Below are 13,762 nucleotides of genomic sequence, written 5' to 3' on the forward strand. Positions count from 1 at the left end.
GCACCCCTAGAGAGGGGCCTCACCTTGACACACTGGTCTGAGGACCAGCTTTGGGGGTGTGTTTTGTGACGCTACGCTGTGGATCAGGCCGTGGAGACAAGGGGAGGCAGGACCTCACAGGCAGGGAGGCTGTGCTTCGGGCTCACGGGCAGAGGCCGCTTCATGGAGGGGTGGTGACGTTTCCGGTGGGCCTGGTGGGGTAGGGTTCCGTAGTGGACAGAGGGAGGAGGAGGCGAGGCTTGGCTGGAGAGCAGGAAGGAGGGAAGCAGGGAAGGGGAGGGTGGAGCATTGAGAGCCGTGGGGCCAAGCTGACCCCTGGCCCACTGTCATCGTGGCCCCAGTGGGGTTTCCTCAGAGGGGCTGAGCGGGGCCAAGATGCACTTAGGTCTGCTCAGCACTCCCGTCCTCCCAGTTCTTGTTGCCCCTCGCTGTACAGATGAGGGGACCTGCTAGGCGGGACAAGATGACCCAGGGCCGCGTGTGGAGGCGGCCAAGCTGGGGCTGTCTGCCCATGCCCGCAGAAGGAGGGACCTGAGCCTGGTCAGGCGCCTCCTGTCCACATAACTAGCCACAGGCTTTGTGCCACAAGCTGTGTTTGTTTTGTTTTGTTTTTTAAGATAGCCTTTCCTTTGTAGAGCAGTTTTAGGTTCACAGCAAAATCGAGCAGAAAGTGCAGAGATTTTCCTCATACCTCTGCCCCCGCACATGCAGGAGGTGTGTCACCACCCATGTCCTACAGCAGCAAGGGGCACGTGTCACAGTCGATGAAGCTCACTGGCGCGTCAGGATCCCCCGGGTCCATAGTTTACATGCGGGTTCACTCTCGACGGTGTGCACTTGGGGTCTGGACACGTGCGATGACGGGGATGCAGTGTTACAACGTTACACGGAGTGCCTTCACTGCCCGAGAAACCTGCCATACTCCGCTTGTTCGGCCCTCCTCCCAGCCCCACCCCTACACCCACGGAACTTTGTACGGTCTGCCTGGCTGGCCTTTTCCTGAGCGTCCTGTGCTTAGGACCGTGCAGCCGCGGCTTCTCAGCTTGGCTCCTTTCCCCGCGTGATGTGCATTTCGGGTTTCCCCAAGCTTTTCAGAACCTGATGGCTCATTTCTTTTTAGGGTGCCACAAACTGTTTTTAAACCACACAGGTCCTTTTCATTCCTTGCTGTCTTTAGAAACAAAAAACTTACCTGGAAAAGAAATCCATGTTCATTTTAGTATGCCTGAACAACACAGGAGTGGCATAAGGGCTGAGCCCCACCCCTCTTCTGCAGACAGCGACCAGCAGTGTGTCCCTGTGTGTCCTCCAGGCTGGTGTCTGAATGGAAGCGAACACCCGTGAATGGAGTGTGCTTCTGACATTCAGAAGAAATCCTAGTACCACAGCTGTTCCTCCTCGTAGGATTTCCCTCTGCAGCACCGTCCGTTTGCAGCGCACCCTGCTTCGCCCGCCTCGGGCAGCGTCCCGCTGGCTCTGCAGTCAGGCTGCAGGCGTTTGTTTCCTTTTTAACAGCCACGATGTCCCCGTCTGGGGCTGCACATTTGATCGACTGCTGCACTGGGATGGGTGTTTGGAGAGCTCACGTTCCTCTGCTCCCTGACCAGTCAGAGCCAGCATTCTGAGCCACTGGCCTGTGGCTATGTTCGTGTTGAAGTGGATTCCAGAAGAGCGATGCACGAGTCAGGCACGCTCCTTTTTTGCTGGAACGTATGCTGCCAGGTTGCCCCACTTCAGTGTTGAGAGCCCCGCTTTGGCGGCCCTGGTGCCGGGCTCTGCCCCCTCTCCCTCGTGCCAGCTTGGTGAGCACTCAGTGGCAGTTGGTTGCTTTAGCTGCCGTTTCTTTAGCCAGTGGGCATCTTTGCATTTGTTTCATGAGCCACTTTTTCTTTAATTGTCTATTTTTATCCTTCTCCCCCTTTCTCAGGATTTTTTTAGTAGATTATAGAATTTTTTAAAAACACAACTGTCCATCTTTCATCACTTCTGTGTTAGGCTGAGCAGTGGCTTTTCTGTGGGGTGTGACGTGGAGGAGCACTTGTCCTGCCGTCGCTGTCGAGCTCTCTTGAGCTCTCATGCCGTCTCTATCCTGGAGGAGCGGCCTTTTCCACTGGGCGGTTTCTGCACGTTCACAGCTAGCGCTGGGAGGCGTCTGAGGTTATCCTTCTCACCTCACGCTGCAGGGAACTGAGGCCCAGCGAGGGAGAGGGGAGGCGGGTCCTGGGTGCTGGGCCTTCCTGCTTCACACTGTCTGGGCAGCGTTGTAGGAGTGGGTCAGTGCTGGCCCTGGGGAGCCTGCCGGCGGGGCCGAGAGTGGACAGCCCGCTCCTCCTGTGTCTTCTGGACACTTGGCCTCTCAGGGGTGGATGCCACAGAGGGAGATGCATCTGGGTTTGGATCCCAGCTTCTTGGGCCTGTAACCTCCCCTCCCCTTCAGTGATGCTGCCTCGTCTTCTGCAAGGTGCGCGCCTAGGAGCCCGGCCGTGTCTGCTCCCGCGCCCCAGTGTGCTCTGCAGATGGCGTTTGCAAAAAGAGAGACAGCTGTTAAGGGCTCTGAATCCTGATCCGCACCCGCTTCTCGCCACCTTCCCAGTTGACTTAATGAAGACAAGTTTGCAAATGAAACATAATTTCAAAGACAAGCATGTTGTTGAAGGGTCTCGGGATGATCTATGTTTGTGGCCACTCCTCAGCACCTGCCTCTTTAGTTACCGCAGATGCTGACGAGGTACCCGGAGCATCAGGTTCCCAGGCAGAGCTGCCATGTGTAGCCAGGGGCCCGGGAGGAGGCAGGGTGGCCAGCATGCTGCCCATTTGGGGCACACTCACTCCTAAACTCCACCAGCGGCTGCGATGACAGAGGAGCCTGTGCCCGGGCTCAGGTGGGGACTCTCCTGTGTGGGGGGATACAGCAAGCCCAGGCCGGACATGGCCCCTGCTGGCGGGCCCTCACAAGGCAGGTGACCGGGCGCTCTGGCTTCAGCTCTCTTCACTTTGCCGTGACCACGGGAACCTTTTCCTTCCACACCTCTTCATTCATGGCGTTGGTTGTCCAGCGGAGTCTGTGTGGAGCCCCTCGCGTGTGTGCATAGGCCCTGTCCTGGGCACTGGGGTGTAATGTAGCCTTCCACTCCAGGCAGCTTCCACTCCATGGAGCAGATGGCAGCACAGTGAACAAGAAGGTTTAAGGACGACAAGAGCCAGGAAGGCAGTAGGGCACTGTGCCAGCCGTGGGGGCCAGCAGCTTTGGCCCAGGCGTCAGGGAGAGCCTTTGTAAGGAGGGGACATTGGGTAGAGTCTGGAATAGCCAATGAAGACCTGAGGGAGAGTTTTCTGCTTGTAGGGACAGCAGGTGCAAAGGCCCTGAGGTTGGGGACATGCTGGGTGGTTGGAAGAGTAGGAGGTGGCTTTCATGGCTACGGTGTGGGGAGCCAGAGGGCTTGTGGTAGGAGACGGGCAGAGTAGACCTCTGTCGAGCGACCGATGGCCACCCCACTGGCCCTTGGCCATGGACTCCTGGGCCTCTTATGCCTATTGTTGCTGCTAGCTGCTCTGGGTCAGTGCCTCTGCACCCATGAGTGCATCCACTGTGTGCTCTGGAGTAAGAGAGGGAGGGGCAGCCCTCTGCCTGCAGGGGGTGTCCCAGCCAGGTTGGCCTCGTGACAGACGACAGTCACACCTAGTGCTTACGGCGCCCTGCGCTGTAGGCTGTGGGGGTGGGGCAGGATGCTGGGCTTCATCCCTGGCACCCTGTTGGCCGCCTGGGTCAGGCTCCAGTGAGTGGGGTCCTGGGCCGTGGGTGGGGGCTGGGGTGGCATTCTCACTGAGGCCTGCGCTCGGCTGACTTCGGGCCGGAGCTGACTGGCCTTGTTCTTTGGAGTGAACGCCCTAGCCACGTTGTGCTCTCTGATCTGCTCCCCGCTCCTTGCTGGGGCTCATTAGGGTTTTCAAATCAATGATCACATGGGCAACTGGTCACTTATTCATTCTTTTGAACAATCTTCCTTGGGCGCTGGGAAGCCACCATTCTACTTGTCTCCTACAATGAATTTGGAAACGTCACTCATTTCTCTTTGTGGGAAGCGTAGGGGCGGCAGGTGGGGGGCGGCAGCCCCTGGTGTGCTGGCTGCAGCCTGACGCCCACCTGCCTGCGCAGGAGTGCGCGGGGGAGCCGCTCTTCATGCTCTACTGCGCCATCAAGCAGCAGATGGAGAAAGGCCCCATCGACGCCATCACAGGTGAGGCGCGCTACTCGCTGAGCGAGGACAAGCTCATCCGGCAGCAGATTGACTACAAGACGCTGGTGAGTGAGGGGCGTGCGTCCTTTCCCGCCCCGCTGTGCTCCCCCGGGCCTCCCGGGAGAAGCGGGCTCATGCTGCACCTCCCTGCCCACAGACCCTGAACTGTGTGAACCCCGAGAATGAGAACGCACCCGAGGTGCCGGTGAAGGGGCTAAACTGCGACACAGTGACGCAGGTCAAAGAGAAGCTGCTGGATGCCGTGTACAAGGGCGTGCCCTACTCCCAGCGGCCCAAGGCTGCGGACATGGACCTGGGTGAGCCTGGGGCAGCGCTCACACTGTGAGCAGTGTGGCCGCACTGGGTTCTGGGCGTCGGGCCTATGGGTGCCAAGGCTTGAGGCAGTGGGGCAGTGTCTGGCGGCCACAGGCAATGGGCTCGGCTGGGGACATCCAGGCAGGGCCCTGCACACTGGTCGGGAGGGTGTGGAGGCCATGGGGAGTTTCAGGAGTGGGCTGTGATCCAGGCGGGGCTCTGAAAAGTTGCTCCTGCTGGGGTGGAGGTGGGCGGGGCTGGAAGCAGGGAGTGCTTTGAGGACGGTGCCCTGTCCCCCCAGGGGAGGCAGGTGGGGGGTTCCATGTCCCTAGAGGCGACTGGACCGTCAGACTTGGGGGACGCTCTGCCTCATGAGCTGGACAGGTTGGGGTACCTGCTGAGCTAGGGAGGGCCAGAGGAGGAGGGGCAGGTCAGGGGCCTGGGAGTCCCATGGTGGATGTGGCTGGAGAGGCTGAGGGGCCACTGTGGAGGCCTTGAATGCCAGGCTGAAAGCAGCTGGGCCTGGAGCTCTGAAGGCAGAGTGAACTGTGTGTGGTCTGGTTGCCCAGGGTCGGGGAGCACGTCAGGTGGAGGGCTGCCAGAGAGGCAGGCAGCAGCAGGGCGCAAGGCTGAACAGCAGGGCCACAGCTTCCTGCTCCCAGCCAGGCCCAGAGCTGCCCACAGGCTGGAAGGAGCCTTGTCCCTGCATTGTTCTGGTGTGCAGGGCCTTCACTGACCCCCCAGGAGGCCCGGGCCTTCAGGGCCACCCTTCCCCTCCTGGCGCTAGAGGCCCGGACAGAGAGGGAGCAGCCACACGGCTGTATCCCTCCAGCGCTCCCCTCCCTGGCAGAGTGGCGCCAGGGCCGCATGGCGCGAATCATCCTGCAGGATGAGGACGTCACCACCAAGATCGACAACGACTGGAAGAGGCTGAACACGCTGGCTCACTACCAGGTGACCCCCAGACCTGGGCCCCTGGCCGCAGCTCAGAGCCTCTCTTCCCTAGGAGCTCCGGGGCTCTGCGGGTGCCGGTGTCCAGCCCCCAGCTGGGGGTGATCAGCAAATGTCAGAGAGAAAGGGGGCAGGGGTCACATGCATGACTGTCCCAGGCCTCACACTGGCCCATCGGGTTCTCCGTACAGCCTGAGAGGTACACTGGTGGGGAAACTGAGGCTCAGAGTGATGAGGCGACTAGTCTCCAGGCACAGAACCAGGGAGGGCTGAGGGTGTCACCGGGCCCCTGATGGTGGGTCACGTGTCTCTGGGCCGTCTGTCTGCAGGTGACAGATGGGTCCTCGGTAGCCCTGGTGCCCAAGCAGACGTCTGCCTACAACATCTCCAACTCTTCCACCTTCACCAAGTCCCTCAGCAGATACGGTGAGGGCCCAACAGGACAGGGCGGGTCGGGGCCCCCAGCCTGGACAGACAGCTCCCCTGGGCCTGCTGCAGCAGGCTGGGAGGGGCTTTGCACACAACCCATTGCTCAGCCACTTGGCCCTTCCCTTGAATCTGGAGGCCACACCTGTTGCCCAGCATACACCTGCACACAGCTGTCCTTTCTGCCACCTCCCTGCTCCCACTGTCTGTCCCCAGCCACCAAGGAGGTGGGGCTGATGACCCAGCTCTCAGATGAGGAAACTGAGGCTCAGACAGGGGAGCTGCCTGGCCTGAGGTCACCCAGCTGGGGACATGGTGGGCGGGCGGGTGCTGGACGTGGAAGGTGTGCCCGCTGACAGGCACGGTGCCCACAGAGAGCATGCTGCGCACAGCCAGCAGCCCCGACAGCCTGCGCTCGCGCACGCCCATGATCACACCCGACCTGGAGAGTGGCACCAAGCTGTGGCACTTGGTGAAGAACCATGACCACCTGGACCAGCGAGAGGGCGACCGCGGCAGCAAGATGGTCTCGGAGATCTACCTGACGCGGCTGCTGGCCACCAAGGTAGGCCCAGGTGGGCAGGTGGCAGGGACGCCAGGACAGACAGATGTGGGCCTCAGAAAGCTAAGCTCAGAACAAGCCCCTTGTCCTCGCTCTCATCCTATGGCCACATGGGCCTGGGTGGCGCAGCCGGCTGCTTAGGTCACCCAGGAAGCGAGGGATGCCCTGGTGGCACCCCTGGAGCTCTGTCCTTGCCCACCCGCAGGGCACGCTGCAGAAGTTTGTGGATGACCTCTTTGAGACCATCTTCAGCACGGCGCACCGGGGCTCGGCCCTGCCCCTGGCCATCAAGTACATGTTCGACTTCCTGGACGAGCAGGCCGACCAGCACCAGATACACGATGCGGATGTGCGCCACACCTGGAAGAGCAACTGGTACTGTGGCGGGGCGCTGGGCAGGACGGCAGGGCAAAGGCTGCCCCCGAGGCGGGGTGCACAGCCCCACTCTGAGCAGGGAGCGTGGCACTGGGGGCACAACCAGCCGGGCAAGGCCAGAGGCTGCCGCACTCCGGGAGGCCCATCCTCCAGGACCCTGGTGGACCTGGCCCTGTTCCGAGGGCAAGGAGAGAGGCCGCGGGTAGGCTGTCTCCGTGCCATGGCCAGTCCTCTTCACATGGGCCTTCCCAGATCGCCCGTCCGGGGGTCATCTGCTGCCTCCCCTCCCTGGGGCCTGGGCACAGCCTCTGCTTCAGTTTGCAGGACCCCCCTGTAGTGAAGGAGCTGGGGGGGTGTCCAGGCATGCGCATACACGTGTGTCCGTGAGTGCACATGGCTGTGCACAGACATGTGAGTACGGGCTTCTGTGTGATAAACAGGCTTGGTGGGCCAGGCCAGGGCAGTGGTGAGGGTGATAGTGGAGCACTCACTCCCAGCGCCCTCACCCTAGTGGCCTCCCGGGAGGTCAGCACTCCCCTCCCCCCACAGCTACCACTTGGCCGGTCTCTGTCTCCCTGAGCCTGCCAGCGTACCCTCAGCCACGTCAGCCCCCTTCCTGTGCCTCTCTGTCTTTCTCCCTGTCCCTTGATGGTCCGACCCCCCCCACCCAGCATTCTGGTTGGTCTCCCCAAACCTGGGATGCAGTCCTGGTCATCACCAGGGCCACCCTAGGTGTCCAGCTCCCTTTGTGCTGTCCGCGGACTTTGGTTGGGATTAAGTGCCTGAGAGGCCCCTCCTGGGCTCTGCTGGGGGCTTCATGGGGCTTGGGGGTAGCATCATCTAGGTCAGCACTGTCTAGGAGAGCGCTCTGCAGTGATAGAATATCCTGGATCCGTGCTTTCTAGAGGTGGCTGCCAGCTGCGTGTGGCTGCTGAGCATTTGACGTGTGTCTAGTGCACCTGAGAATCTGAGTTTTTAATTTCATTTAATTTTACTTAATTTAAATTTAAACAGCCACGTGTGGCTAGTGACTGCTGGATAGCCCAGCTGACACTGCTTTAGAGGGTGGCACAGAGGTCAGCTCTCTGTGCGGCTGTGTCCCCTGAAATCCCTTCTGGGCTTGCTGCTGGGGCCCACCTGGGCAGGGGCGGGGTGAGCCAGCCTGGGTGTGAGCGAGCACGCAGGCCTAGGAGGACTGGGACTGTGTGTGGTGGGTGCCTGAGAGCGAGGGAGTGCCCCTGGTCTGCACGTCACGCCCATGTGTGACCTGAGTGTGTGGCCCTCAGAGGGCCTCCCAGGAGGGGCTGGGCAATGGAGGCAGCAGGGCTCTGGCTGGGCTTCAGTTTCCCCATCTGCATGGAAGTCCATGGCCACCATGAAGGTCGGAGCTGGGAGGGCTGCACGGCCGCTGGCTGGCCCCTTTCCCATGCTGCCTGGAAGGGGCCCTGAGGCCCTGTCTGACAGGGTGCCTGGCCTGCCTGCCCGCAGCCTGCCCCTGCGCTTCTGGGTAAACGTAATCAAGAACCCGCAGTTCGTGTTCGACATCCACAAGAGCAGCATCACAGACGCCTGCCTATCAGTCGTGGCCCAAACCTTCATGGATTCCTGCTCCACGTCCGAGCACAAGCTGGGCAAGGACTCCCCCTCCAACAAGCTGCTCTATGCCAAGGACATCCCCAACTACAAGAGCTGGGTGGAGAGGTGAGTCCGGCGTGAGGGGCGGGACAGCAGGCAGAGGCACTGAGGCCCAGCTCACACGCCCACCCCACCGCCTGCCTGCAGATATTACGCTGACATTGCCAAGATGCCCGCCATCAGCGACCAGGACATGAGCGCCTACCTGGCCGAGCAGTCGCGGCTGCACCTGAGCCAGTTCAACAGCATGAGCGCCCTGCACGAGATCTACTCCTACATCACCAAGTACAAGGACGAGGTGAGCGCAGGGGCCGCCCAAAGCCACCTGCCCCCACCCGGCCGCCAGCCCTGCCTGTGCCGCCCTGGCCGGGCCGTGGGCAGCCATGGCAGCTCTTCCCAAGGTGGAGAACATGGTTGGTGAGTGACTGGTCCCGAGGGCTCATTACAGGGTTTGTTGGGCTGGGTGGACGTCTCCAGGGCAGGGCGCGATGCCCTCCACAGTCTTGGTATCTTTCCTGCTGATGTGGTGGGCAGAGCTGCAGTTCCTGAGACGTCTGGGGAAGGAGGCCTGACTCAGGCTGAATTGGACGGAGGACACAGGGCATGAGAAGCGGGATGGGTGTGCCCCATGCCAATGCCCTGAGGCCACAGTTGGCCTGGCCACAGGACTGTGGGGGCCATGAGGCTTGAAGAAAAGCCGTCCCAGAGGAGGGGCGGCGAGCCCCAGGCAGGGGCCCATCGCTGTGTGTGCAGGCTGCGGGGATGTGGGCTTTTCCCGGGTGAGACGGGCCGTCAGGGCTTAGAGACAAAGGATCTGACTGCTGGTTCCAGGGGATGGAGGAGGCAGGGGCCGTGACCGTGCTGCAGGCCGCGGGGCTGGGAGGGGGCGGGACTTGCCCATCTGACTGGCTGTGGTCTCCGACTCCAGACTTGTGGCCGAGTGATCAGGAGGCTGTGGGCGTCTGGCCTGGACTTTGATTAAAGTTTGGGGGGAGTGGAGCTGTGAGCTCTGGGGCAGGGCATGGGGGTCAGCAGCCGACAGGAAGGCCTTCAGCTGAGACTGAGGAGATGGCCCGAGGTGAGTCCGGAGCAGAGAAGGGATGGGCTGAGCCCCAGGGGACCAAGAGGCAGAGGCAGCAGGGGCAGGGTGTCAGGAAGCAGGGCTGGTCCCCGGGGTCTGGATGGGCAGCAGGAAGTTGAGTGGCCGGGGGCTGGGCACTAAAGCCTGCTGTCCTGGGGTTAACGTGTGAGCGGAGGGGAGCTACTGGGTGCTTCTGAGGAGCTGTGCTGTGAAGGGCATGGAGAAGCCCGGCGGTGGCTGGAGGGGGCTTGGCCGAGGGCGATGGCAGTGAAGCTGTGTGCCAGGGAGCTGATGCCCCAGCGGGAAACGGCACGTGAGCGACAGAGCGCACGAGGCCCGCGGGTGCTGGGGGCAGCCCTGGAGCTCGGTGCTCCTGCTTCCTGGGGGCTGCAAGCAGTGGGCTGAGTGGTGTGGAGGGACTGTAGGGGATGGCATGTCTGCGCCCTGGGTGACCGGGCCCTGCTCCAGTTGACAGTCCGGGACGCGGCACCCAGGTGGAGGAGGCCTGGCTGTGACCAGAGACCTGTCTGGGGTTGATGTTTTGGGGATAAGAGTAGGAGTGGTGACGGGGGCACTCGTTCTCCACACTGGGTCCCTCAGCTGAGAGTGGAAGGGATGGCACCTGGATGTGTGCTGGCACCCCTGCCACGTACAGGCCCACTGCATGCCCCTTTCCCAGCTTCTGTGTTCCTGTCCGCTGTGAGTGGGCGCCCTGGCCAGGCCTGCTCACGCCCCGCCTTCCTCCGCAGATCCTGATGGCCCTGGAGAAGGATGAGCAGGCGCGGCGGCAGCGGCTCCGGAGCAAGCTGGAGCAGGTGGTGGACACAATGGCCCTGAGCAGTTGAGCCCCTGGCCGCCACTGCCCGGCAGGAGTCGAGCAAAGAGCCCGCAGTGTGGCCTCCAGCCAGCCGGCAGCCACAGCCGGGGGGTCCGCGGAGGCAGCCTCGCCCCAGCTGTGCAGCACCCGTGCACCTGGGCCAGTGCGCAGCCCCGTCCTCTGTCCCCCATCCCACCCGTAGGCCCGGTCCTCATTGTGTGGATGCCACGGCATCTGCAGCCCCCTCCGGCTGAGCTGCTGGCCGCAGGGCTGGGGGCCCGGGTGCAGCCGGGGCCTTGTCAGGAGGCTAGGGTGAACACTGAGGCCCTGGGGGAGGCTGGAGCCCTTTGGGAAGGGGGAAGCCAGTCTGGTCCATCTGCTCGAGGCCGGAAGGGCCTAGGAGAAGGGCTACAGGGGGTCAGCTGTTTCCAGCTTCCAGGGCAGAGTCTGAGCCCGGGGTCCGGCCAGCAGCCCCCAGGAGACTGAGTGCCCAGGCCCAGCCGTCGCTGCCACCTGCTCCGTCTGGCACCCCACCTCACTGCTGCGCCCCGCCACCATCCTCCGATTCACCGCGTGCTCTCCGCGGAGGCCGGAGCGCCACGTCGACCTCGCCCTGAGAGGCCCAGCTCCCTCCTGTGGAGGGCTGCAGGACGCTCTGCTCACAGCTCCAGGTGACTTCCAGGACTCGGCAGGTCCCTTTCTGTCCTCAGGGCTGTGTCTCTGGGAGCCACTGGGGCCTGGGGCTGTGGGTCAGGAGCGCACATTCCCGTTATTTATTCCCCCGCCCCCCGCGCCCGCTGGTCAGCCGTGGAGGCCTCCAGAGCAGCCCTGTCGCCCTGCTCCCTCCCCGTCTGCCCTGCTCTCCACGCCCACCTTCCAGTGCTCCCAGTCTGGCCTCTCAGCAGCGTGCTCGCCCCTCAAGAGCAGGGGACAACTGGGGACCGAGTGTTTAGGTTGAACAGAGACAGCTTGCTGGGCCACCTGCTGGTCTGGCTCGGTGGGGGACGCAGTGACCAGAGGGCCTGGAGGCGGGCTCCGTCCACCCTGCCCTCGGAGCACGAGAGAAGAGTGTTTTGATTAAAAACACCTGTACATATATGTATATCTTCGCGGCTCCAGCCCCGGCTGGGTCCTGTGTGGCTGCCTGGAGGAGGAGAGGTGTCACACACGGTTTAGAGTAAGAACAGCGAGGCGGTGGGAAAGCAACTCCAAGCAGCGGTGGCGAAGGTGGCCGCAGTGTCCGCGTGGAGCACCCCGAGGCCTCTGCCCGGACCTTCGACCTGGGTCATCACCGTGTTTTCGTTTTCCTGTACAAGAGGAGAGAGCTGCTCCCCCGGGGCGGCCAAGGGTCCCTGCATGACTGTGCTGGCGTTTGGTCTGACTTGATCTTTTTAAAACTGCAAGTGTTGAATACTAGAGGCTGTTAGACCCTTTGTTATGTTTTTTAATTAATTAGTCATTTGTGAAAGCAAATAAGCGGCCCGTCCCCTCTTCAAGTTCCCTTTTTTGATGGTACTAAAGTTTCCCACGGACTTTAAGGGACAGCTAACTGTGGCCGGCCCCCTGAGCAGCGCTGGCCACACCCCTGGAGAGCAGGTCTGCTGTTCCGCGGCGGGGGCAGCGTGGAGTCTGAGGACAGACTCAGGAACCTCCTGAACCCGGCAGCGGGGACCCTGGGCCCTGGGCACTGCTGCAGACGCCCAGCTGGAGCTCGGGCCGGCCCTGTCCACTGCGGCAGGGGGGCCCCCTCCCTGGGCAGCCAGAGCTCAGGCCGGGCCATCTAGAGGTCAGCAGTCTTTGGTTGCCGCTGGGTTGGCCTGGATCCTTCCACGGGTGTACCCCCATCTCCCCTCTGATGCCACCTGGCCCTGCCGGGGTGCAAGCCTCGGTTTCCCCCGAAGTCTTCCCTGGTTGCTGGCTTCCCACTGAAGCCCCTGTTCTTCCAGTCCCACGCTGGTGAGGGTGGGGCTCCTCAGCCCCTGCGCTGCCCTCTTCCGATTCCAGTCCCAGCCCCCCTTCCTGACCTCCCTGGCCCCTGCAGAGAGCCAGGCCCCTCCTCACGCCCTTGTCACGTGGGCGGTTGTCAGGCCACCAGTGGGGACAGAGGAGGGGCGCCCACCCAGCCCTGCAGGGCGTGTGGTCCTCCGCAGAGCACGCGCCGTGCCAGGAGCAAGCACTTTAGCAGTACTGTTTACACGCAAGCTGGCCGAGCTGACGCTGAGCCTGCCCTACCCGTGCGGCAGGCCCGCCCCTTCCTCCCTGCGGGTCGGGGACACAGGCTCTGAGCTCTCCTGTCGCTGTTCCCGCACTCCTCCCAGCCCTGTAGCACCGTAGGCGCTGGCCCAGGCCTCCCACCGTCACCTCTGGGCGTCCTCCTTCCAGGGGCTCCAACCTGGGCTCTGGCACTGGCCTGAGGGTGTGTGGGGGCCCAGCAGGAGCCTGGGATCGGAGCCCCGCTCTGCGCAGTGAGGGTGGGTGCGATCGTCCCGAAAGCCCCTCTGCAGCTCCAGGGCTCAGGGTGCTGTGCAAGAACGCCCAGTTGCCCAAACGGCGCTGCTGTCACCTGCCTGCGCGGGCCGCGCCTCCCTTCCCTCCCCCACGCGTCTCAGGAGGACCAGGGGCAGCTCACACCTGCTTGGGAGCCTGGCCTCTCCATATACCTCGAGCTTGTCTGCACTCCCCTGCCCAGGGCTGCTGGCCCCGCCTGCTTCCCCCTGGCCTGAGGAGCCAGGCTGTGCGAGAGGCCCCTGGGTGCCCGAGCCAGAGCGCCCCCAGCGCACCCCCTGGTTTTTTCCCAGTTCTGGATCTGGTGGCTCACATAGTTGGTGCTACACAGGCTAGAATAGATATATTTAGAGAGAGAGAGATATTTTTACGATGAAGCCCACAGTTAGCTGTCCTTTAATGCCGCAGAGCCCCCACCCAAAAGAAGAGAGATGCTCGGCCGGCCTGAGCGCCCGCGGCTGTGGCTCCCACAGGAGCAGTGTGGCCGACGGGGCGCTCACCGATTCTGTAAATAGATGACTATTTCCTACTTTACTGTTCTTCAGATTTAGTACTTGTAAATACACACACACATTAAGGAGAGATTAAACATTTTTGCTAAAGCTCTCGGCTCTGGGTTTTCCTTTCTGGGAGGGGTCTGGGGTGGGGGCCGAGGGGCCAGGAGGTGGGGGTCGCCCTCAGAACTACAGGCACACCCGGTGCTCAGAGCTGCCCACCGGCATGGTCCACCCTGCACAGCAGCAGCAGCAGCACCCAGAACCAACCGCAGCACGGGTTCTCGGCCGCCTCTGTCTCAGCAGGCCCTGGCATCTGCTGCCCACGGTCAGGGTTGCTGTGCTTGCCTGTGCTGGGAACCT

The 13,762-nt window shown here is 62.5% G+C and overlaps 1 protein-coding gene across 1 annotated transcript in view; it reads left to right on the top strand.

Moving 5' to 3' along the window:
* Window positions 1–13,507, top strand: part of PLXNA1 (plexin A1) — a 54,511-nt gene extending 41,004 nt beyond the window's left edge. Inside the window, exons 24-32 of the mRNA XM_023619847.2 lie at window positions 4,157–4,303; window positions 4,396–4,555; window positions 5,404–5,507; window positions 5,834–5,930; window positions 6,305–6,495; window positions 6,698–6,867; window positions 8,356–8,568; window positions 8,650–8,800; window positions 10,333–13,507. Coding sequence (XP_023475615.1) covers window positions 4,157–4,303; window positions 4,396–4,555; window positions 5,404–5,507; window positions 5,834–5,930; window positions 6,305–6,495; window positions 6,698–6,867; window positions 8,356–8,568; window positions 8,650–8,800; window positions 10,333–10,428 — 1,329 coding nt within the window. The 3' untranslated portion in view covers window positions 10,429–13,507. The remainder of the gene's footprint in view (window positions 1–4,156; window positions 4,304–4,395; window positions 4,556–5,403; window positions 5,508–5,833; window positions 5,931–6,304; window positions 6,496–6,697; window positions 6,868–8,355; window positions 8,569–8,649; window positions 8,801–10,332) is intronic.
* The last annotated feature ends 255 nt before the right edge of the window (window positions 13,508–13,762 follow it).

This window comes from Equus caballus, chromosome 16, assembly GCF_041296265.1.
Source record: "Equus caballus isolate H_3958 breed thoroughbred chromosome 16, TB-T2T, whole genome shotgun sequence".
NCBI lineage: Eukaryota > Metazoa > Chordata > Mammalia > Perissodactyla > Equidae > Equus > Equus caballus.